This window comes from Chiloscyllium plagiosum, chromosome 9, assembly GCF_004010195.1.
Source record: "Chiloscyllium plagiosum isolate BGI_BamShark_2017 chromosome 9, ASM401019v2, whole genome shotgun sequence".
NCBI lineage: Eukaryota > Metazoa > Chordata > Chondrichthyes > Orectolobiformes > Hemiscylliidae > Chiloscyllium > Chiloscyllium plagiosum.
The window spans coordinates 39687872-39713129 of NC_057718.1; the positions used below are offsets into that span (position 1 = coordinate 39687872).

General features: G+C 39.4%; 1 protein-coding gene across 4 annotated transcripts in view; it reads right to left on the reverse strand.

Annotated features, from left to right (window-relative positions):
• Positions 1 to 6580: 6580 nt before the first annotated feature.
• The window catches only part of mark1 (MAP/microtubule affinity-regulating kinase 1), a 214747-nt gene continuing 196069 nt past the window's right edge, over positions 6581 to 25258 (reverse strand). For 2 of the 4 annotated variants that reach the window (XM_043695766.1, XM_043695769.1), the window contains 4 exons: positions 20872 to 21048; positions 19792 to 20052; positions 11920 to 11964; positions 6581 to 8297 (listed from right to left, as the gene is read on the reverse strand). In XM_043695766.1, the coding sequence (XP_043551701.1) occupies positions 7943 to 8297; positions 11920 to 11964; positions 19792 to 20052; positions 20872 to 21048 (838 nt within the window). In that variant the 3' untranslated portion in view covers positions 6581 to 7942. The remainder of the gene's footprint in view (positions 8298 to 11919; positions 11965 to 19791; positions 20053 to 20871; positions 21049 to 25258) is intronic. The other 2 variants (XM_043695767.1, XM_043695768.1) reach the window with 2 other exon arrangements.

A 25258-nucleotide genomic window follows, 5' to 3' on the forward strand; every position in this document is an offset into this window, starting at 1 on the left:
ATGAGAGCGTTTTCATACACAAATTACAAAAGGTTAGTATGTAGGTACATCAGTAATTATGAAAGCCAATAGAATGTTAAAATTTATTGAGAGGGGAATTGAATACAAAAGTAGAGTGGTTATGCTTCAGTTATACAAGACACAGTTCAAACAGCATACAGGTACTGTGCGCAGTATTGGTCATCTTATTTAATGTGTTGGAGGCAGTTCAGCAAAGGTAGGACAGGCTCAGCTTATACCTACTGGAGTTGTTTTGAAGATTAAGAGGTGACCTAATTGAAATATACAAAATCTTGAGAGGTCTTCGCAGGAGAGGATGTTTCTTCTTACTGAAGAATGTAAAATTAGGGGTTACTGAACAACTGTTGTTGGTAACAATTCTGCTATTCTCAGTTACACTATGAGGCTTCTTCTTGTGTTCTTTTAGTTATCCCATTAATTCCTTGTACCATTACATCTTCAAATCATATAATCACTCTCATCTTGCAACCCATCTTAAACCGTCCCTATCATTCTTTGTGCCCCAGCTCTGTACTTGCTTTACCTTGTTCAGTTCTAACAACATAACGTGTAACACTGCACAGATGCTACATGGCTTAGAGTATTTCCAACATTTTCTGTTTATATTGAATTTGAAATTCTTCACCTAGTCTATCATAATCTCTGGATCCTTACAGGACAACTTGGTATATCTATTAGTGTCATAGAGTGGTACAGCACGGAAACAGAATCTTCAGTCTAATTCATCCATGCTGATCAGATATCCTAAACTAAATCAGTTCCATTTGCTAGCATTTAACCGATATCCCTCTAAACCCTTCCTATTCATATACCCATCCAGATGCCTTTTAAATGTTGTAATTTTACCTGCCTATACCACTTCCTCCAGCAGCTCATTCCATGCATGCACCACTCTCTGCATGAAAAAGTTGCCCCTTCAGTCTCTCCTAAATCTTTCCCCTCTCACCTTAAACATATGCCCTCTAGTTCTGGACTCCCCTACCCTGGGAAAAAGATCTTGTATACTCACTCTCTCCATGCCCCTCATGATTTTATAAATCTCTATAAGGTCACTCCTCAGCCTCCAACGCTCCAGGACAAATAGCCCCAGTCTATTCAGCCTGTCTCTATAGTGTAAACCCTCCAGTCCTAGAAACACTCTTGTAAATCTTTGCTGAACCCTTTCAAGTTTCATAAAAATTTTCCTATAGCAGGGAGACTAGAATTGAACACAGTATTCCAAAAGTGGCCTAATCAATGTCCTGGAAGAAAGTGAGGACTGCAGATGCTGGAGATCAGAGCTGAAAATGTGTTGCTAGAAAAGTGCAGCAGGTCAGGCAGCATCCAAGGAGCAGGAGAATCGACACGTCGATTCTCCTGCTCCTTGGATGCTGCCTGACCTGCTGCACTTTTCCAGCAACACCTAATCAATGTCCTGTACAGCCACAACATGACTTCCCAACTCATATAGTTGGAAGACACAAGCAAAGTACTGCAGATATTGGACATCTGAAATAAAAAATGCTGAAAAAAAAACTCAGCGAGTAAACAAACTCAGTTGGTATTTGTGTAGAGAAAGAGTTAGGATTTTTAGGTCAATAATCTTCAGAACTGAAAAAAGATAGAAATGTTGAGCCAGTGGAAGAGAAAGGGAGCAGGAAGAACAATAAGGAAAGCTTGAGATAGGTTGAAGGGTAGTCAAGATTACATAACAAAAGGTCTCATGTACAAAAGCCAAAGAAAGATGTACTGGATATGATAAAGAAGCAAAAAAGATGTAGCCAGATGAGATTGCATAGTAGCTGAGTGCATGTGAAGGGCCCAAATCAGCAAAATGCAGAACACAATGGATGCAGGGCTTATGATATAAAACTGTTGAATTCAATGTTGAATCCAGAAGACTGTGGAGTGCCGACTCAAAAGATGACGTGCTGTTCCCAAGACTTGTATCCAGCTTGATTGGAAGGTCGGCGGTGGTCATGGACAGAAAGCTCAGAGTGAGTGGAAGGCAGAAATAAAATGACAAACGATAGGAAGCTGTGGACTGAACAGAAGTGTTCCACAAATGATTCACCCCGTATGTTTTGTCTTCTCAATGATGTGAAGATACATGAACAAATAAAGTATACTAAATTGGAAGTGATATGAGTAAATTACTGCTTCACTAGGATGGAGAGTTTGAGGCCTTGAAATTTGTGAGGGAAAGAGAAAGGGGGTTACTGAGGAATGATAAACAACTAGGATTCATTGAATGATTTTACAGTGAAGTCACCCTAGGTTTCAACAATCATAATGATTCAATTTTAATTTAGTTCCAGGGAGAGAGAAGTGGGTTCAGGACTGCCACTTTAAACTTAAACTTCTGTAGGAAAGCAGAACTTGCAAAAATGAACTGGCAAATTGGATTGAAGGACAGGTTCATACAAACAGTTTAGGGGTATTTCAGATACACAGAATCAAATCCACAGGCAAGGGATAGCCTAAGCATACAGAATAGGCCATTTCAGACTGTGATGAGGAGAAATTTCTTCACCAATAGAGTGGTGAGCCTGTGGAATTCTGTCATAGAAAGCAGTTGAGACCAAAATACTGAATGTTTTCAAGGAGTTAGATGTAGTCTTTAGGGCAAAAGGGCTCAAAGGATACAGGAGGAAAGAAGGAATAGGACATTGAGCTGGATGAACAAATTGAATGCCTCAGCAGGTTCAAAGGGTCGAATGGCCTACTCCTACTCCTTTTTTCCATGTTTCTCTAGATCGATTCCAACAAGGAAGAAAAATTCCAAAGGGTGAAACAACAAAATGTTAAAGATGATATCAAACATAAATAAAAGGCACACAATTGCACAAAGAAAGGAGCAAGTAAGAAGATTAGACAGAATATGTTAAAAAAACAAATAACATTAGGTAATGTTAATGCTATGAAGCAAAGAATGACATGAGGCAATGATATTCATTTCAAGAGCCAAATTCTGCACCATGACAATTTTGAGAGTAAAAAGGCAAAAAGTAAAGCATGAGTGAAAGCTCGCCAGAAATGTAAAAATTGATAGTAAAAGGTTTTATTGATGATTAAAAAGGAAAAGAGCTAATAAAATGAAAACGCCCTGTAGAAAGGGAGTCTGCCGCATTAATAATGGAAAATAAGGAGATGGATGATGAATTGAACAGATATTCTACATCACTTTAGAGGATACAAGTAACACCCCAAAAATAGCTGTTATTCAAGAGCTGGGTGGGAGGCAGAAACTAAAGAAAACTACAATCATCAGGGAAATGGTACTGACCAAATTGGTGGGCTGACCAGTGCCTGGATCCTAATGGACTTTATTTGAGGATCTTGAAACAAGTGGCTAGTGAGATAGCTGACGCATTAGTTCTAATTTTGCAGATTTCCCTAGATTCTGTCAAGTTCCATTGGGTTGGAAGATAGTGAGTATAATTTCTTTATTCAAAGAGAGAGTGAGAAAGAAAGCAGAAAACTACAGCACCATTAGCATACCATCTGTCACAGGAGAAACATTTCAAGTTTTTATCAAAGACATTATAGTAGGGCACTTAGAAAAAAAATCAGGGTAACCATGGAGAGTCAACATGGTTTTTTGAAAGGGAAATATGTTTAAACCAGTTTTTTTGGTTCTTTGAATTAGTAGTGTGTTATGGATAAAGATGAACTGGTACATATATGGTTCTCAGATATCTAGAAGGCATTTGATAAGATGCCATGTCAAAGATTAAGAGAAACAGAGATTCATGGTGTAATGTGTAACATATTGGAAAATGAGAATATTCATTAACCAACAGAGAAGGAGAGTAGGGATAAATAGGTCTTTTTCTGGTTGGAAATATGTACTGAATGCTGAACAACATGTATCAGTACTGGGGCCTCAACTCTTTATCCAAATGACTTGGATAAAGCGGCCAAAGTTATACCTGCTAAATTTGCTGATGACACAAAGATAGGTAGAAAAGTAAGTTATTAAGATGACATAGGGAAACTATAACAAATACAGATAGGTTACATAAGCAGACAAAGATCTGGCAAATGGAATGTCATGTGGGAAAATGTGAAATTTTGGCAGTAGAATAAAATAGCATATTATATGAATTGTGAAATACTGCAATACTCTGAGCTGCAGAGAGATCTGGGTGTCTTAGTTTATGAATTGCAAAAGGTTGGTATGAAGGTACAGCAATTGATTAGCAAAGTTAGTAGAATGTTATAATTTATTGCAAGGGCAATTGAATTCAAAAGTAGGGATATCACACTCCAGAGCAATAGCGAGACTACATCAAGAGTACTTCTATTTAAGGAAAATGTAAATGAGTAGCAGTCCAAAGATGTTTTATTTGATTAATACCTGGAATGGTAGTTTTGCCTTATGAGAAAAGGTTAGACAGGCTATTTGCTGGAGTTTAGAAGAGGAAGAGGCAACTTGGTTCAAATTTCTAAGATCCTGAGGGGACACGACATGTGGATGAAAAGAGGTTTTCTTTTGTGGGAGAATGTGTTTACTGTTTTAAAAGTAAAAGGCCGTCCGTTTAAGAAAGAATTGAGAAGAAATATTTTCTCTCCAAGGGATGCTTTTGGTACACTTTTTCTCAAAAGGCATTGGAAGCAGAGGTGGATAGACTCTTAGTAAGTAAGGTGGTGGTAGGTTATCTGGAATAGACAGGAATGTGGAGTTAAGGTTAAAATCAGACCTGATCTTGTGAAGTAGTGGAGCAGGCTCCAAGGGCCAATTGGGCTCCTGCTCTTATGCTGCGTGATCAGGTCAAGAAGGAAGTATAGCCTTTGGAATACTGAAAAGGGAGGGAAAATGAAGATTCATTTTACAATGGCATTACTGGGGGCAGCAGCAAATAATTCATTGAAGACAGAAGCTGCTGGGTGCAGGGTGGGGATAGGGGAAATTCCGTCATGATTCTGTAAGGGAGAGGAAAAGGCAAGAATGAAATACAGCCCTTACCAGAGGGTAGGTATGGGTAAGTGTAGGGAAGATAGCTTTGGGAGGCTTGAGGTGAGCAGCTGAAGTCCAGGAAAGGAAGCAAAAATTAATTTCTCAGTATGGATAATTTTCTACAACTAACAATTCAAAAACCAGTCTGATGCAGATAAGCATTAGGACTATTATGAAACTGAGAAAAACACATTGTAAAACCTCATTGTAGAACATGTTAATGCAACAATAGTTTGTATTTCATGTCAATAAAATGGCAAAGTTTGCAACATGTAACTTCATTTTCATAGCCTCTTTAACATAGTAAAGGATACGGGGGTGCTTCACAAAAATGCTGTCCAACTGAATTTGACACTGTGCCACAAATGATTATGGACAAATGACCATAATCAGGGTAAGGAAACTTCATTTTTAGGACAGTCTAAAAGGAGATGAGAGAGCTGGAAATGGAGTGCCTTCAGGAGAGCATTATTAGCAATACTTCATGGTACCTGAAGGCGTGATCCCCAATAGTGGTGTTTTAAGGAAATTTGAGACACATATCAGTCCAGAATTGGAAGAACACAGGATTAGAGGTGAGGAGTGTTGAGGCTACAGAAGGACTTGAACAGAATGTTTAGAATTTTACATTCACGCCACTGTAAACTGGGTTCCAACATAGTTCATCAAGCACAGGCCTGATTAGATGAACAGGAGTTGGTTTGAGTTAAGCAGCAAGAAGCAGAATTTTGCACGAGTTACAATTTATGAAGGATGGCAGAAAGAGTTCAGTTGGAAAGCACTAGAGTCTTGAGACTAACAGTGACATGGATATAGGTTTCAGAAGCAGATTGTCTGAGGCAAGGGTGAAATTGGGCAATATTGCAGAAAAGAAAGTAGACAATATTGGCAATGGAAATGATATAGCTTCGGTCAATTCAGCCAGGTTGCAAATAGACTGGATCAGCTTAAGAAAAGCAAACAAGAGTCGAATTTCCTGTGACTAACAGGAAATAGAACGTGGGGCAGAATCAATATTGAGGTATGGTTTTATTTCATCATCTTTCTGTTAGTAACAAGAGACAGCCTCTTTAACTGGGTCATTTTAAATTTTTCCACATGAAAATAAAATGTATTTAAAGAATTCATGTTTTTAAAACTTAAAGTAAGATCTGTTGCACATTACACATCATAGATGACAGAAGTCCACATTACCTGTTAAAAAGGAAAATGGTTCTTAACCCAAATTCTTTTTGTTCTTTCAGGATAGCTGGTATCTTGTTGCATGAGCTGCAAATGTTGTACTGCACAAATGTTTTGACTCCTAATGATCACATTATATTAGAATGGTGTGTTTTGCATCTTCAGTCACGTCTGCTGCTTATGCTATAATTTGCTTATATGGGTCAGATTAAAGACATAGAACATTTCTTTTTCAGAACATCTTCACAAAGTAAGTACAAATACATTTTCCACATCTTTTGTATGGTGAAACAAGTTGCAAAGAAAGAAAACTGGCATAAACAAAGTAACAGGAAATGTGAAAATTATAAAAGAACAGACTTATGCTATATCACATCCAAATGATTTGAAAAAGTATTTCCTCTAAAGAATTGTAAATGAAATAAAACTTGTGCCATGTTCCAATCATTTCAAGTTTGTTTTAATATTGTGCACCAGTGAAATGTACTCCTGTATTTTGCATTGAACTCCTCTCAATGTACATCAAGGGGGAGGTTCAAGTACAACTTTCCAAGCATCTTCTAAGGCAACAAAATCAATGCCATTCTGAAATACAACCGCCAAAGAAGCTACAGCACAGAATATTTACAATCCAAAGCTTCAATCGGATGCTGCTGTATGTTTATGCAACCATACAAAGATTGAGTTCACCTTATAATCAGGGTTCCAGATCTGATCACAACTTGTACATTGACAGATTTTCATTACTTTTCTAAATCTCCACAAGAGTGCAGGCAGGATCAATTGCTAATATTACAGTAATTACAACATAAAATACAACTGCACAATTAACCTACATGGTTAATTTGATACAAAACAAGTATTAAATGTACGAGTACTAGTGGTTTTACATAGTACCTCACTAGTTATAAAGGAAAAAAATCCTTTAATTGGTGGAGGCCTAACATAATTAAAATGCTGCACATTACAGGTATATTGTCCTGGAATAAATACAAGAAATCTGGTAAACTTTTCAGCACAGATGATTACAGTGGGATAGGAAATCATACATTTAACATGTGAGCAGTACCATTTAATTATACAAATTGGAAAGTGAACTTGATAGATGCTTGTAGCTCCATACAGCACAAAAGGAAAAGAAGAGGACCATCTTCCTTAAAGATGAATGTCAATTCCTGAGACAAAATTCCCCAAAAGCTGTTTTGTGCTATCAGTTGAAATATCATGTGGAGGGATGAAAACTGGGCACCTAGATAACACAGGTAAAAAGGTCATAATGGCTTTTTTTCGATGGGTTTACTGGAAAGGGGAAAGCTTTAACTCCCATTTCAACGAAGTCAAAAATCTTATTTTATCTGACATCCAGACATGTGGTTAGTGTTAAAGAACTTCAAAAGCTCAAATACACTTCTTGGTACATTAACATGGGTATTTCTGTACATAAATCAGGACACTACTATACAATACCTGTAGATGCTAGGTATTACTCTTTATTGTACAACTATATGAACATTAGCTGTGACAAGGCTCAATATACTTACCTGTACATGTGGAAATAAGATCACAATTATTTAAAGCTAATTCACAACAAGCCATACAGACCTGGGTTTTACAATTCAGAATCACAATGTATATAACCTTATTGCGACGGAAATTTCTAACCGTTTAATTTATTTGGGTATGAGGACATGGGGTCAGTGACCAAACTCACACACATTAGCAATAATACCAGTACATTCGAGAGTGAACTGTACATCACACAAAAAAAAACTTCCCTGATCCCATAATTACAATTTCTCTTTACAACTTTAGCTCATTTGCAATTTTGGATGCAATGTTCTTGAATGCTATAGATGTTCCAGATATTCGCTTAAAGCGAACACCATTTAGAGACAAACGTGGCAGCTTGCAGACCTCCATTTCCCATTGAACCAAGTTGTCCTGCCGAGCATCTCCATGAACGCAGAACAAAAGGAACCTTTCTCTTTGCTCATAGTCACAGTTGTTAGCGTCCAGCACCTTTCGAATCTCTCGCATCATATCATTGGGATCCATTGAACTGGTTGTCTTCATGCTCCATGTGAACCTCAAAGATCTTGGTTTTGCATCTTTGTTGTCATCCCTTTCTCTGTCCTTTGCTTCTCCTGCCATATTTCTGAAAATAAATGTAGACCATGCAGTCATTCAAGATTAGAGAAACTATATTTAGTTTCTTTGGCTCCTTTTATAGCCATGAATCCATCATATTTCAAAATCTATTTAAGGTTGTAAATTCAACGCAAATCTCAGAAACTACTTGTGATTTCTTAATGAGGTATTTTTGCATCATCTACACTATCAGCAATTTCTAGTTAAAGCAGTACCTTTTAATTTAAATAATTTCCAGCTAACACATTTGAGATTGTTTAGCTGTCTTCCAAACTTCTTTTCTCCAAATTTCTCATTAAAAAAACTGATACCATATAGCTTGGGCAAAAATATTGAATGGTACTGCAGTTTGCCTGTGGATAGACTAAAGATTAATATTTCAATCATTTCTATAATCTGTAGTAGATGTTTAATATTAGTTTTTGAAATCTGGTACTGCTACTCGTGGTCTTTGCTAGAGTAATGTCAAATTTAGATTTATCGGAGGATACACCTCTACAGCACATTTAAGAATTCACTAAAAATTAATTTAGTACTGTAGAGACAGTAGACTGACACTGGAAATAAATCAGTAAAATAGATTAGTTTTACTGAAGTCCTGTATTGCAACTACTAGCAGTTATTTTTCAAATTTACTTTTAAAACAATAGTTCATCATTTTGGTCTAATCATGAGGTTATATAACAAATAAATGGCTTCCAGCTTCAGCATGCATAAAAGGACAATTAACAATCAAACATACAGAGAAAATCTGTTTTTCATTGTTTTTAAACTCCTTCCCAAAATGTTCTATACTTTATCCACATGATTCTTCCTGAGAGGGAAGATTCAGGAAATGGGTACACTTTCTTAAGTGATGAAATAGTGAATCAGCATGATCCTCATAATCAGGAATATTGTAACTATTTTAGTAGCATTTCCTGGGCTTCAATGAAGAACTAAGATCTTTTTAACTCACCTCTACTATCTCGGTGAATTGCACCACACTATGAAAATGGAAACATTGACTAATCATAATTAATCAATCTCCATTAATCTACAACAGACCCCCAACCCACCACCCACTTTCCATTTCTTAGTGCTAGACCAGCTTTGCTGGAGGGGGAGAAAGAGAGCGCAAGAGAGCAAAACTTAGTAGCTTCATTATTCCAGTTCTCGGTGTCCAACTGGAGTGACATGTCAGAAATATAAAATCAATAACTAATTGGATCTGATGCAAGAATTATAAGTCCAAAATGCGATTAATTTGCATTGTAAATACGGCAGGAAACTTCAATGGAGAAGATGATAGCAAAGGTGCAAATTTTCAGTGTTCTCAAGGCATACGGTTGAGTGTTGCAAATCATACAACAATCTGGAGAATCCAAATTAATGCATATTCTCTTCGTCACCATAAATGCGCATTACTTTTCCAGCAGTTTCTGCATCAAAGTAATGAGAATATCTCCAAACTATTTTAGGATTTTATAGATGTATAGAAGTCATATTTTACAAATTAATGTTTCCATTCTCCATCATATTTCAGTTCCATGTGCAGATGAAAAATTCTGTATTAAGTAATCTTTCTGTATTCACTGAAAGCCAATCATAAGGTAAACGTATTCCAGGCAAGTGTGTCCTTCGTTGAGTTCTTTGAACCAGAAGGGAGAAATCCTGATTTTAATTTTGAAGCTGAAATGAATTGTAGACTAATCCAATTGCTGGAAACATGCAAAAACCATTAATAGTTTTAATTAGGGAGTCCATCTCATTCTAAGTTTGTGGCGATTAAAAGAAAGTTACTTCTTGAATCAAGGATAATATTTTGTTTCAATGAGAAGTCTGTAACAAGAACTACAAAATTATTCTGCTGTATTCCACCTGACTAAAATAAAGAGATAACACTATTGGAATATCTAAAAATCAACCAACAGCCCAGAGAATTTATGATGAAAACTAGGATAGCAAGATAAAATCTGACATTGTAATAGGAATAAAACCAAAGGTAAAGTTGCCCTAGTGCTACCAGACCACACAGCTGCTCTCTCTTATTAGAGAGAAATGACTAATGGTGGTTTAACCTGAGGTTTACCATTGCTTCAGGCAAGGAGACAAGTTGGGAAGGAGGATTTTGCATGGTAACCCCAGAGCACATTTTCAGCTCATATCATATTAGTGATCTAACTCACATATTGAAGGAGTCTTGAGCTTTGTTTTGCACTTAATTGAGGATACTCCAGAGTGAAATCTACTGCTGTACTTGACTCGAATTCCTCCTATTGGAGGTAAAATCTATTCATCTGCATAAAAATACAGCAAGCCCCAAAACTAACAGCAGCAATTTGAAGCTAAGGCAGAAACTCGGCAGTCATCCAGCTGTTTAGAACTGCACTCACCTGGTGTCATTCATAACTGTCTAGCCATAGCCTGAGAATCACCTGCAGTGAAGTATCTTCCTAGTCCCTCTGGCATATTCCCAAGGAACTATATCTGACTCTATACTATTTCCCACCTACAGTCAGTCTTGTAGTGACATCATCTGAGCATTTGTATGCTGAGGATACCTCACTACCACCATTCATAACATCGCCACTGTCTCAAAATTGTCTGATCGGATAACCAGAGATTTCTTTCAAGTCAATATTGGAAAGACCAGAATGAGCCATCATCTTCAGGCACTGCCAGAATCTCCATCTCCTAACCACTGATTTCATTTATCTCCCAATTCTGTGTCTGCATAAGACTCTACAACCTTGGTTTCATATTTAACCCAGAGGTGAATTTCCAATCATACAGCCATTTTGTTATTAAGACTACTTACTGCCACCTCCATAACATCACCCAACTCTACTCATCTCAGTACAACTATTGCTGAGATCTTCATGTTACCCTAAAACCTGGCCATTTCAATGCAATTACTACTCAGCTTCCCAGTTTCAAACTCCATAAACTTTAGGTTCATTTGAAACTCTGCTATCCATGTGTGAACTTACACCAAGCCTGGTTTACCCATCACCCACGTGTTCTCTGACTTACGATGACTCTGGATTAATCAATGCCTCTATTTTAAAACTGTTATTCATATTTTCAAATGATGTGACACGTTCCCATTTCTGTAACCTCTTTCATTCCTAGAACCCTCTGAGGTATTATGCTCCTGGTGATGTTAAGCCTTCGATCATCGACCCTAATCTCACTTTGTATACTTAAATATCAAATTCTGTTTGATATGACTTCTGTGGCATGCTTTGGGCTTTTAATATATGGAAGGTCCAATATAAATACGAAAGGTGGTTCTTGGTGGTGCTGTTGGTGGATAGGAAAGTGAACATAGCCTATATTTTCATCCTTCAAAATTAATTTCAAGTTTATGTTCAAATTATATGAACACCATATGTGTTTGCACATTGTTACTCAATTCTGAGCATTACAACTTCAATGGCCTATTACTTTACTGATTTGATTTTTTAGGTTGACCAAATGCAGTTTTGATGAACTAAAGTATTTTGCAAATATTTTTCAGATTGGATAGGAAAATTGGTTGAATCATAGATTTTCTCCTAAGCTTTTTTGCATTATATCAATTGCCCTTTAAAGTGTTAACAATCATAGTTACGCACATAAACATCAAGACAATATTACCACCTCACCTTGCAGTGTCAGCTCTGCCACTGCCTTCAACTTCACTTAGGCCCCTCAAAAGCAATCAGAATTAAGGTTCAGTGCAAATAGAGGAAACAAGATAACAAGTTAGAAATATGAAAAATAAAGAGGTTAAGAGAACCTGGACTTTCATTAAATGACAGTGAAACAATTATACAACCTTAAAAACATACAGGATAAATAGTTCTGAATAAGGTCAAGTTACAGATGGTTTTGCTAGGAACAAAATGTTGTAAGCTCTTATTTTATAACTGAGTTCAAAATAAATACAGGAAAAAAAGCGGCAAGCAAAATTATATATCCAGCTTTTCAATTTAACACTAATTTGATAATGTAACTAGGCAACTTAATCTTGGCTCTTGAGGGCTTAAAAACAAAATGACAAAGTAAAATACAATTTATTCCAAGAAACGAAATGCATTGTAAATACAAAAACAAACAATATTACTGTTCAGATGTTATTCTGAAACTTCTGTCAGGGTATTTACTGGTACTATATTATTGACAGTCAGATGTGAATTATCCAGATACCCAGCTAATGTCCAGGGACCCCGGTTTGAATCCCACCATGGCAGACGGTGGAATTTGAATTCAATAACTATCTGGTCTTTTCTTAATTAAGAGTGTGATGATGACCATGAATCCATTGTTGATTGTTGGTAAATCCATCTGGTTCACTTATGTCCTACAGGGGAAGGTAATTGCTACCACTACCGGGTCTGGCCTACAAGTGACTCCAGCACCACTAATCCACAGCAGAATGCTTGACTCTTAACTGTCCTGGGCAATTAGGGATGGGCATTAAATGCTGGCTTGGCGAGCGACCCCCTCATCCCATGTATGAACAAAAACAAACTAGAAATCTGGAGTCAACTCAGTGTTATTTAATTCAGTGTAAGCACTGTAGACAGTAATCCCAGTACTTCAACTAATTTTCCTTCTTAAATGTATGTCAAGAAAGTGCAGATTGACTGTTTTTCTCTGTGGTGCATTTCTGGAGCAGGATGACTACTAAAAATCAGAGACTACACTACAAAACAACTCAATGAAGGTTTACATCTTGATACTTTTTTTGACAAAACTATTTCAATGGACTTTGAATTATACTTATGTGGCCCAAATACTTGGTCATAGCGTTCAGTCTGAGGAAGGTTGAAAGCAGTGAAAATGAAAAAATAAAACGCAAAGGTGGGGACAGCAGAGGGTGCAAAGAGATATGCTCATTCACATTTTCTTAACCCAATTCTGTCACATCATACTGTAATTATGCCGTACATTTAATGGTAGTGTTTGGGGAAAAGGGTTGTTGAAAAAAGCAAAGCTGGATCATCTGACTGCCTTCATTTGCAGAGTTTTGTCTTTTGTGACAAAACAAAATACGCTCACATGAATGAGTTTTGAAATGAAAGAAAATCAAGTAATGTAGGATAATTCAGAGGAAAGGATGGTGCCAACGGTCAGCACAGGCCCTGTCCTCCCCCAAGAAATAAAGACAAAAATAAGACAAGATATGGTTGTACAAACAGTTATTACTCTGATTATTTTTGGCTTAAAATCAAAATATACATCTACTCTATCCCATTATAATTCTTATGCATTTGCTCGTGGAAGGGGGAGTGTCACCAGCAAGACCAGCATTTACTACTTATCTCTCATTGTTCTCGAGGAGGTGGTGATGACCTACCTTCTTGAGCTGCTGCAGCCTGTGTAGTGTAGATACACCCACAGATTTTGGGTAGGGAGCTGCAGGATTTTCAACCAGCTATTATCTACTTATTCTCAAGAAAATGACCGCTTTTGGGAGGTCAACATATCAGATCCAGTTTATAAATTATTCAGACATTGGTCGGCAAATGTCTCCGCTTCAGTTAGCGATTCAACTTTTATAAATAGCAGTTGGAAAATTTTCCATTTACAATTGAGGATACTCATTGAAAATTCTGACATATTAAATAACCCCTTCCAGGAAATGTTTTAAATATCTAATCATCGAGACTGACTATAATTTCTCATCTTTCTGATTGGTTATGACCTCCTCGTTGGAGCAAGCCTTTTGTTCAGTTATACTCAGAAAGTGCAAATTTCCTAAATGTGCCAAAGATAGTCCCAGAGAGTGAAGACCATTGCTCTGGTTCTAGATTTTGGGTGAAATCCAGTGGGACACTTACATCTGGTAGGTGCAGGTACCCATATCCCCATCACATCATTTAGGTTGAGAGAGTTTATAAACCCCTCTTGCTTGAAAGACTAACTATACTATTGACTGTTATAAAGCTACGGAAGGAATATTTATCTTGGCCTGTCAACTGGCAATCAGCCTGAGAACAATGATGGAAGAATTCTAAAAGTGTGAACATATGGCAACACGCATACTTCCGACTTCTATTATCCTTTGAACAATGAACCATGAACATTTTACTTCGGGTAAAAGAAAATAATCAAAGTTTGCTGGTGTCTTTTGAGGACAAGCTGAAGGTTGATACATGAGAAGAAGTGTTGGTTGACACCTGAACAATTCTGACAAACATTGGTCATCCGCACTCTCAGCTCGCGTTAATGTCAGAATAAACTAGGATGCAAGAAGAAGTTTATTAGCAAAAAAAAAAGGGAAAGGGAAATATAATGCCACTCACTTCAACCCTTAAATTGAAGCTTGTTCAAAAGGTCTTCCAATTATGCAAGTTTGACTACTGCATCCAGACTCACAAAACATTTGGATATTGTTTTTCATTTTAAAACAACATTCCTTCTAAATCTGATCTTTTGACTGATAAATCTATGCATAGAACCATCCATTCTCAACCAAAGACTGAAATGGTTTATGGAAATACAAAGGAATGATCATGAAAGGGCTAAAATGAAAGAACTCAAAATAGGCTAGGACACAGAAAAGAAGCTACAAAGTATTTTTGACCTGATACCACTCTCACAATAAGGGGGTGATTCTGTTCTCTGTTGTTTGGAACCAACTTAGTCAAGGGGAAAATTACAACATCATAACATTCATAGTAAATAATGAAGTGAAATCACAGAATTCAGTCAACTGTGAAGCTATGTTATAATCTCCATCTATATTTTTACTGCATATTAAACAGGTTTTGAAAAGATTTGTAAATGTTTCAAATCTACCATTTAGCAATACTCTTGTATATTTATTTCACTTAAATGACAAATAATAACATTATAAAAAGATGTACATCAAAATGTATCTATTTTCCTCAAAATGCTACTCTTCAATAAAATCATCTGAAAACACAGCATTAGTTTCCTTGTTGCTGATAATACCCAATTTTATTTCTCATGACCCTTCCCACTGTTGCAAAAGTATCAGACTGATGGTATGACATCCAACATTGGGTGAGCAACAATTTATCATAATGTTGAGCAGAGTGAAACTACTGTCTCCAGTCCCACCACAAACTCTACTCAATAACTACCAATTCCATCCCTTTCTCTGAAAATCCTAGGTTGATTGACACTTTTTGTAAATTGGTGTCATGTTTGACTCTGAGCTGAGTTTGCGATCAGAGACATAACCCTGTGCCATCTCTGAAAATGCCTAATTGCACCTCTTGTAGCATGGTCAGAATCATCTGCTGCTGAAACCCTCATCATGCCTTTATTATCTCTACATTTGGCTATTTTAATGCATTCCATTGCATAAGCATGTGCCTTCTAGGATTTAAAAAACTGGAAAATGTGATTCATGTAAAATGCCAACTATTCAAATCCCTGAAATCACCAATGATAGGCAAATAAAACATCATGCAACACAAGGTTCTAACCCTGCTCAGCAAGCACAAATTAAGGCACACTGAATAGATGCAAGCAATATTTGGTAGAGACTCCATGACAATGGTGTTGGTCTAGTGGGTATTACTGTCAGTCTATCAACACAGAAACTCGGCTAATAATCTGGGGGCCTGGGTGGAATCTGTAATTCAATAAAAAATATCTGGAATTAAGAATCCACCTACGATAGTGGTCAATTGTTGGGAAAAACCCATCTGGTTCATTAGTGTTCTTCAGGGAAGGAAATCTGCCATCCTTACCTGGTCTGGCCAACATGTAACTCCAGGCCCACAACAATGTGGTTAACTCTGAAATGGCCTAGCAAGCCACTCAATTGTATCAATCACTATGAAGTCTCAACAAAGAAATGGATCACTTTGCATTGGCCCAGGCACCAGAATAGACAATGGCAAAAACAGCCCTGATGGCCCTGTCCTATATTGGGATTCAACTTCCTCATAATACGTGATAAAATTCTACTGGCCTCCTCAAATACATGCTGCCATGCTAGCCTTTTGCTTTGTATGCACCTGAACACCCAGATCCTTTCACATCTCAGAGCTCTGTAATCTCTCACCGTTTAGATAAAGTACTTTTAAAACATTTTCTGTCAAAATGGACAATTTCACATTTTCTTCCATTTGCTAGATCTTTCTCCACTCACGTAATCTATATCCCTTTGTAACATTCTTATGCTCTCTCCACAACTTAATTTTGTATCTGTGTGTTATCAACAAATTTTGCAACCATAGTTTCTGTCTCTTTATCGATATAAACTATAAGCAATCGAGGCATCAACACTGATTTCAGTAACACACTATTCAGTCAAAATCCTAAAAAGATCCATTTATATCTACATTCTACTTCCTGTTAGCTAGCTAAATTTTCTATCAAGTCAAATATGTTATACCTACATCATGAGATTCTGCAATAACCTTTGAAGGCACTTTGTCAAATGTCCCTGGAAACGTAGGTTCAATATATTCACTGGTTCCCTTTTAACTACATAACATGTTATTTCTTCAAAGTGGTACAATGAATTAGTTAAACATGATTTCCCTTGGGCAAAACCATGTTGATACTGCCTGTTTACCTTCAACTTAGTAGTATTGGACAAGAATGAGAGATCAAAGTTTTGGGCTAATGGGTGGCAGATTTAAAACAGAGATGAAGAAGCCACTTCTCTCAAAGAAAGAATCTGGAATTCACCACCTCAGAGTGCGGTAGACAGTAGGATACTGAAGAGATTTAAGGAAGAGATATATAGACTTTTCATTAGTGACAGGTTAAAGGGTTACACAGAGAGTGGATAGAAAGTAGAGTTGAGGCTAAGATGAGATCAGGCATGATCATAACAAAAAGGCAGAGAACGATCGAGGGGCTGAATTACCTACTCCTGCTCTTAGTTCTTATCCAAATGTCTTGCTACGACCTTTTAATAATTGCTTCTAACATTTTTCCTATGTCAGATGTTAAGTTAACTGGCCTAGTTAAGCTTTCTGTCTCCCCTCCCTTTGTGAATATGGAAGTTACATTTGCTATCTTTAAACCTTTTGGGACCTTGCCTGAATCTAGGGAGTTCTGGAAAAACTAGTAGCCAAAGTTCATACATGCAACACTGCTAGTTGCAAACTCATTGTTTGCATGTACATGTTTAAAGTTGTGTTAATTTTTTTCCCATTCTATTATAACAGATATACTCAAACAAGAACTGCAAGTATAAAATATTATATGGTTGAATTAATTTTAAAAGTCTTTACATTACAGCCCAAAGTTTATGATACTTGTCAGAGCACAGTACTGAAGACACCAAGGACAGGATTTTGCATTTTGGGTTAGGGTACTCACATTGGGTCAAACACAGGCTTTAACTCCAATACTCTTGCTGGGAACAGTCAACAGAGTGTAACTTTATCTGAATTAGCTGGCAGCAATCAGCAGATGCCGTCATGGTTCCATGAGTGTACAGGGGCATGGAAGCTGCAAGGGTGATGAGAGGTCCTTCAGATTATAAGGAGCTGAATCCTGATGGTGCAGTTAAGGGAGAGGGGGCTGCCTTATCCTGAGGTGCCCTCTCAGATTCTGACAAAGTGAAGAAAATGGCCACTGCTCTGGGCAATCATTAGGAGGACAATTCCCTCCATAGGATTGGTTCATTCCAGTAAACCATCAAGTTAGCCTCAGAATCATGTACACATCACTCTAAAGGAAGGATGTGAATGTACCTGAGAGAATGTAGAAGAAGTTTTAAAACAGCAATTCCAGAATAAGAATTGAAGAAGTTGGGGCTGTTTTCCTTGGAGGGGGAAGGCAAAAAGGAGATTTGATAGAAGATTTTGTAATCATAAGGGGACTAATAGATGGGGACTAATGTTCTCTTATATAAAAGAATCAAATGCAAGAGACATAGATAAAAGTTAATTACAAAAGCAGCAAAAGTAATGTGAGGAAAAAAACTCTCTCAAATAGCAAGTAGTTAGGGTCTGGAAGGCACTGCCTGGAAATATGGTGAAGGCAGATTCAATTGAAGCATTCAAGAGAGCATGAGATGCTTATTTCAATAGAAACAGTGTCCAGGGTTATCAGGTAAAGGCAGGAGACTGCATTTAATCATAAGGTTCTTTCAGAGAGAAACAGGTACAATGAACCAAACGGCTCCTATGCTGTAATGATTATGTGATTCAGTTCCCATCTACATTTACAGCAGCATGTACACGGGCCAGTGTACTCTAGTAACCGATGCCATTCCTCAGGATCACACTGGATGGTGAAGCAGGCTGAATGGTCTCATTCTGCTCCTATTTCTTATGTTCAAATAAACATTAACCATAAGCTTGATCAAGACCTCCAACTAGAGGGGCATCACCGCCAGATATCTTCTTACTGGTTGCCTACAAGCATCAACTTGCTGGCAACTCTGGACAATTAATATCTTGATAACTTAAAAGGTATCTGTAGTCTTCTTACTGCCATCCTAGTCATGATCACCCAATTCAGAATAAGGATCAAATCAAGGAACATTGTGGTTTGCGTGGATCAGCCATTGTGGCAGCTTTGTGAAAGTAGGCTAGAAAAGCCACCTTACATTTTAATGATCATATTATGAATTTTACAAAATTGATAAGTTTTCAATCAGCACTGCCTTGGTTATTATGTGGCAGATTGGATGCTCCATTCCTTATTAAGCTTGCAAAGAGCAGGAGGTTTTACAATCAAAGGGTGATCTGCTCCACCAGATTATCATCCAAATTCTAATCTGGAAAATTCATGGTTCCCTCAAATAATAAGGTTTCTGATGAAATAATGAATTTGAGCAGCCTTACTATCTGGACCATTCAAGATTATTAAAGCAGACTGTGCAATTTTATAATGACACGGAAATGCAAATGAGTGAGATGCTTTAGTTCCTGAAAGTTGAGAAGTAGAGGATACAAAAGCAAGCAAAAACTCAATGTCAGCTTGATGCAAAGCATTGGTTGGAGCTTTGTTTGAAGTTTTGGGTATTCCATTTTAGGAAGGCTATAAAGCAGAGGTAAACTCCAAATACAGGAAAATCATTTTAAAAATATAGATATGAAAATTCTGTGGGGGTTTGTCCATTAAAGTTCAGAAAGCTACAGAGATTGTGTTAGAAGAGTTGTGAGAAGGGAAATAGTAGTAGATATTTCACTTGAGAATGAAATGTTAACAGTAGCAACAAATATGAAAAGAAAACTGAAGCAGAGACCAGAAAAAAAATTTTCTGCTGCTCAGTGTCTTCACCTGAATTTTTTTTATAGTAGTTACATGAATCAAAACAAATCTTCAATGAGAAGGAGAAACAAAATACCAATTCTTATTCATCTCACTTACTCTCAAGTATAATGATAGATGAATTACCACAAGTCACCACTAAGGGAGCTATTGTTAACAGTTTATAACTAAGACAGTGAATCTGCTATAAAATATTCTTTATGTAAATAAGAGAGGACATTGGGCTGTGGGGCGGGGAAAGTTAATACACTTTTTATTACTTCTACTCAAAACGCAAAAGATCATTGAACATTTAGAATCACTCAGTATCTTACCTGCGGGCAAATTTGGACGTGATCTTGCTTATTATACCAGTGGAAGTTCCTCTTCGAGCTTGTGAGAGGGCACCAGTATCATGTGACAACGTTGGTGAAGCTGGTGGTCCATTGTACGTGGCAGTTCGTCGTTCTCGTAACTGCCCACCGTGAAAAGTGCTTCGGCTGGAGCTTCCTCGAGGGAAGTGGGTTCGATCTGGAGTGGTAGTGCTAATACTGTGTGCAGAAGGAGAAGCAGCAGGGACCCTTTGGGCTGCAGTGCTGAGTACAGAAACAAAAGTCGACACATAAATTGTAATTCATTATGAATTCCTAAAAGCTGCTCTCTCGGTTTCTGCAATGTGAGAAGAGTATATTGTTCAGGGTGTAGATTTTAAACACATTCTTCAAGGTAAGGCAAAAAATGAGTACAACTTTGTTTTGATTAAATCTATGCAAACAGACAAATTTACAATGGAACCTAATAAGTGCATGATATAGGGATTGTTGCTCAACTGAATTAAATAAAATTAAATTTCTTTCTATAATTAAAATACAAGAGTACAGAAAAGTAAAGCCTTAGTTGCATTAACATCAAGTGAGCTGAATTGAGGCAATAAATTTGTGTTTTTAACCTATTCTCAGTTCATCCCTTCCCACAACAAAAACATACTTATCTATGCACAAATATCTAGTCGCTTTCACTCAGATCATGTGCACAAATTGGAGAGATTTGCACAATTTCCCCCCAGTGAGAACAGCAAACTTTAGATGCTCCATAGCAGGAACTTTATAAATGTACCAAATGTTTTGAAAAAAAATCTTCAGTTCAAATAAAATGTACTCCCAGCTGTAAATGTGAGTCTGGATCTGAATTTTCTTCATCAGTATAATACCAATGAAGATTTTTGTTTTACATATTGCTTTCCACTTAACCTCAATTTGGAGGGCAAGAGACTTTAAGAATAAATGGTCTATGTTGTAAATCTCTGGTAAAGTAAAAGATGAAACAATGTGGGAGTGGAAGAATTGTGTCAGACAGGATTTTTCATCAGGACTTGGAAATTCTGAACTTCACACTCCATACTTGTAAATACTTACCTGGGCCGGTAACTTTCACTGCTGTCTTCAATGGAAGGGAGCGTGACCTTGATTGGATGCCCAGAGGCTGACATGGATTTCTGGTGTCGAGGTCGTGCTGATGGTACTCCAGATGACACTGCAGGGCTTGCGACAGATGTGGAAGTACTGCTTGCACAAGCAGACATTTCAGTTAGGCTTATGGGTCGAGGCAAAGAGAAAGATAGAAGCCAAAATGTAACACAAAATACCTGATCAAACAAAGTGGCTCTTTGTAATCAGGGCTCTTCACGTAATGTTTGGGTTTCACATAATTGACATGACTACAATAATGGGCAGTGTGGTGCTGGAAAAGCACCGCATCGGAGGAGCGGGAAAATCGATGTTTCAGGCGAAAGCCCTTCATCAGGAATGAGTCAGGGAGCCTCGGGGGTGGAAAAATAAATGGGAGGGGGTGGGGCTAGGGGAAGGTAGCGGAAAGTGCAATAGGTGGATGGAGGTGGGGTAAAGGTGATAGGTTGCAGGAAGTGTGGAGTGGATAGGTGGGAAGCAAGATGGACAGGCAGGACAGGTCATGAGGCCGGTGCTAAGCTGGAAGGTTGGAACTGGGATAAGGTGGGGGAGGGGAAATAAGGAAACCTATGAAATCCACATTGATGCCATGGGGTTGGAGGGTCCTGAGGGGGAAAATGAGGCATTCTTCCTCCAGGCATCGTGTGGTAAGGGAGTTCCGATGGAGGTGGCCCTGGACCTGCATGTCCTTGGTACAGTGGGAGGGGAAGTTGAAGTGTTTGATCACAGGGTGGTGGGACTGGTTGGTGCAGGTGTCCTGGAGATGTTCTCTAAAGCACTCTGCGAGTAGGCGCCCTGTCTCCCCAGTGTAGAGGAGACCACATCGGGAGCAACGTATGTAGTAAATGACATGTGTGGAAGTGCAGGTGAAACCTTGGAGGGCGTGAAAGGCTCCTTTGGGGCCTTGGACGGAGGTGAGAGGGGAAGGTGTGGGTGCAAGCTTTGCAATTCCTGCATTGGCAGGGGAAGGTGGGTTTTTGGGGGTTGTGGTCCTGACGAGGTAGTCATGAAGGGAATGATCTTTAAGGAAAGCAGATAGGGGTGAAGAGGGAAATATCTCTCTGGTGGTGGGGTCTGTTTGTAGATGGTGGAAATGGCAGAGGATGATGTGATGTATACAGAAAATGAGCACTAGGGGGGTTCTGTCCTTGTTGCAGTTGGAGGGGTGGAGTTCAAGGGTGGAGGTTTGGGAAGTGGAGGAGATGCGCTGGAGGGCATCATCAAATCCACCAACTTCCACAGCTACCTGAATTACACCTTCTCCCACCCTGCCTCCTGTAAAAATGCTAACACTAATTCCCAATTCCTTCACCTCCGCTGCATCTGCTCCCAGGAGGACCAATTCCACAACAGAACACACCAGATGGCCTCCTCCTTTAAAGATTGCAATTTCCCCAGAAGATGTCAGTGTTGATTTGGTCATTGTTGATGGAGATGGAGCAGTCCAAGAAGGGCAGGGAGGTGTCTGAGATAGTCCAATTGAATTTAAGGTCGGGGTGGAATGTTGTTGGTGAAGTTGATGAACTATTCAACCTCCTCGTGGGGGCACTCAGTGGTGCTGATGCAGTCATCAATGTAGCGGAGGAAAAGGTGGGGAATGGTGCCCGTGTAACTGCGGAAGGTACACAGTTCCACGTCCCCGACAAAGAGACAGGCATAGCTGAGGCCCATACGGATGCCCATGGCCACCCCTTTTATTTGGAGGAAGTGGAAGGATTCAAAAGAGAAATTAATGAGGGTGAGGACAAGTTCAGCCAAACGAATTAAGAGTGTTAGTGGAAGGGTACTGGTGGGGATGTTAGGACAGGAAGAAACGGAGGGCTTGGAGGCCCTGGTCATGGCGGATGGCGGTGTACAGGGACTGGGATGTCCATGGTGAAGATGAGGCATTGGGGGCCAAGGAAATAAAGATCTTGGAGGAGGTAGAGGGTGTGGGTGGTGCTCCGAACGTATGTGGGGAGTTCCTGGACCGGAGGGATAGGACAGTATCGAGGTATTTGGAGATGAATTCGGTGAGTCAGGAGCAGGTTGAGATGAAGGGTCGGTCAGGGTAACCAGTCTTGTGGATATTGGGTAGGAGGTAGAACCAGGCAGAGCGGGGTTCCCGAACTTTCCATCAAGACTCTCGCCCACCTTCCGAGGACTCCTTCGCCTGCCTCCAACACACCACATCCACCTGATACCCTGTGCCGGTCTGTTACCCGCCCGCGACCTCTTTATTTCCAACTGCCGCCGTGATATTGACCGCCTCAACCTGTCCACCCTACTCACCCACTCCAATCTCTCATCCTCTCAATGCGCAGCCCTCCACTCCCTCTGCTCCAATCCCAACCTCATCATCACAAAGGGGGGGGTGCAGTGGTCGTTTGGCGCACTAACCTCTACACCACTGAAGCCAGGCGTGAACTTGAAGACAACTCCACCTACCGCCCCCTCGACCACAACCTCACCTCCCATAACCAAACCATCTCCTAGACCGTACACAACCTCATCACCACAGGGGATCTCTCACCCACAGCTTCCAACCTCACAGTTCGGGAACCGTGCATCGCCTGATTCTACCTCCTGCCCAAGATTTTTAGGCCTGTCTATACCAGCCAACCCATCGTCTCAGCCTGCTCTTGTCTCACCAAATTCATTTCCACCTACCTTGATACTGTGCTATCCCCCCGGTCCAGGAACGCTCCACATACGTTTGGGACACCACCCACACCCTCCACCTCCTCCAAGACTTTTGTTTCCCTGGCCCCCAACACCACACCTTCACCATGGACATCCAATTCTTAAAAACGTCCATCCGCCATGACAAGAGCCTCCAAGCCCTCCATTTCTTCCTCTCCCAAAGTCCCACCAGTCCTCACTCTCAGCGGAGCAGGTAAGGGCTGTTTGGCAGTGGCTGCTTGAAGGCTCGGTGACGTTTGTTTAACGGTTTAAATTTGATAGTTTTTTTTTTAATAAAAGCGTGGAGCGGACCCGGAAGCTGGTGTAGCGCAAGCTTACCTGGGTAGGTTTTTTTCCCTATAAAAGCGCGCAGGAGAGTAGAACAGGGACAGGATTGGCTGTTGCAGGTTCCAGGGTTTAAATGTTTTAGTAGAATCAGAGGTGGGGGTAAAAGAGGGGGAGGTGTGGCATTGCTTGTCAAAGATAGGATTACAGCGGTGGAAAGGACGATGGACGAAGACTCGCCATCTGAGGTAGTTTGGGCTGAGGTTAGGAATAAGAAAGGTGAGGTCACCCTGTTAGGAGTTTTCTACAGGCCTCCTAATAGTCCTAGAGACGTATAAGAAAGGATTGCGGGGATGATTCAGGAGAAGAGTGAAAGTAATAGGGTGGTTGTTATGGGGGACTTTAACTTTCCAGATATTGACTGTGAAAGCTATAGCTTGAGTTCGTTAGATGGGTTGGCGTTTGTTCAATGTGTGCAGGAGGGTTTCCTGACACAATATGTAGACAGGCCAACAAGAGGTGAGGCCATACTGGATTTGGTTCTGGGTAACGAACCAGGCCAGGTGTTAGAATTGGAGGTAGGTGAGCACTTTGGGGACAGTGACCACAATTCGGTGACTTTTACTCTAGTGATGGAGAGGGATAAGTGTGCACTGCAGGGCAAGAGTTACAGCTGGGGGCAGGGAAATTATGATGCGGTGAGGCACGACTTAGGATGCGTGGCTTGGAAAAGTAGACTTCAAGGTAAGGGCGCAATTGATATGTGGAGCTTGTTCAAGGAGCAACTATTGAGTGTCCTTGATAAGTATGTACCTGTCAGGCAGGGAGGAAAGGGTCGTGTGAGCGAGCCCTGGTTTAATAAGGAATTGGAATCCCTTGTTAAAGGGAAGAGGGCGGCCTATGTAAAGATGAGGCGCGAAGGTTCAATTGGGGCGATTGAAAGTTATAAGGTAGCCAGGAAGGATCTGAAGAGAGAGCTAAGAGCAGCAAGGAGGGGACATGAAAAGTCCTTAGTTGGTAGGATTAGGGAAAACCCAAAGGCTTTCTATAGGTATGTCAGGAATAAAAGAATGACTAAGGTAGGAATAGGTCCAGTCAAGGATAGTAGTGGGAAGTTGCATGTGGAGGCTGAAGAGATTGGGGAGACACTGAATGAATACTTTTCATCAGTATTCAATCAGGAACAGGACATTATTGTCAATGTGAATACTGAGTCACAATTAAGTAGAATGAATGGCTTTGAGGTATGTAGAGAAGAGGTGTCGGAAATTCTGGAAAGGGTGAAAATAGAAAAGTCCCCTGGGCCTGATGGCATTTACCCTAGGATTCTCTGGGAAGCAAGGGAGGAGATTGCAGAACCATTGGCCTTGATTTTTATGTCCTCATTGTC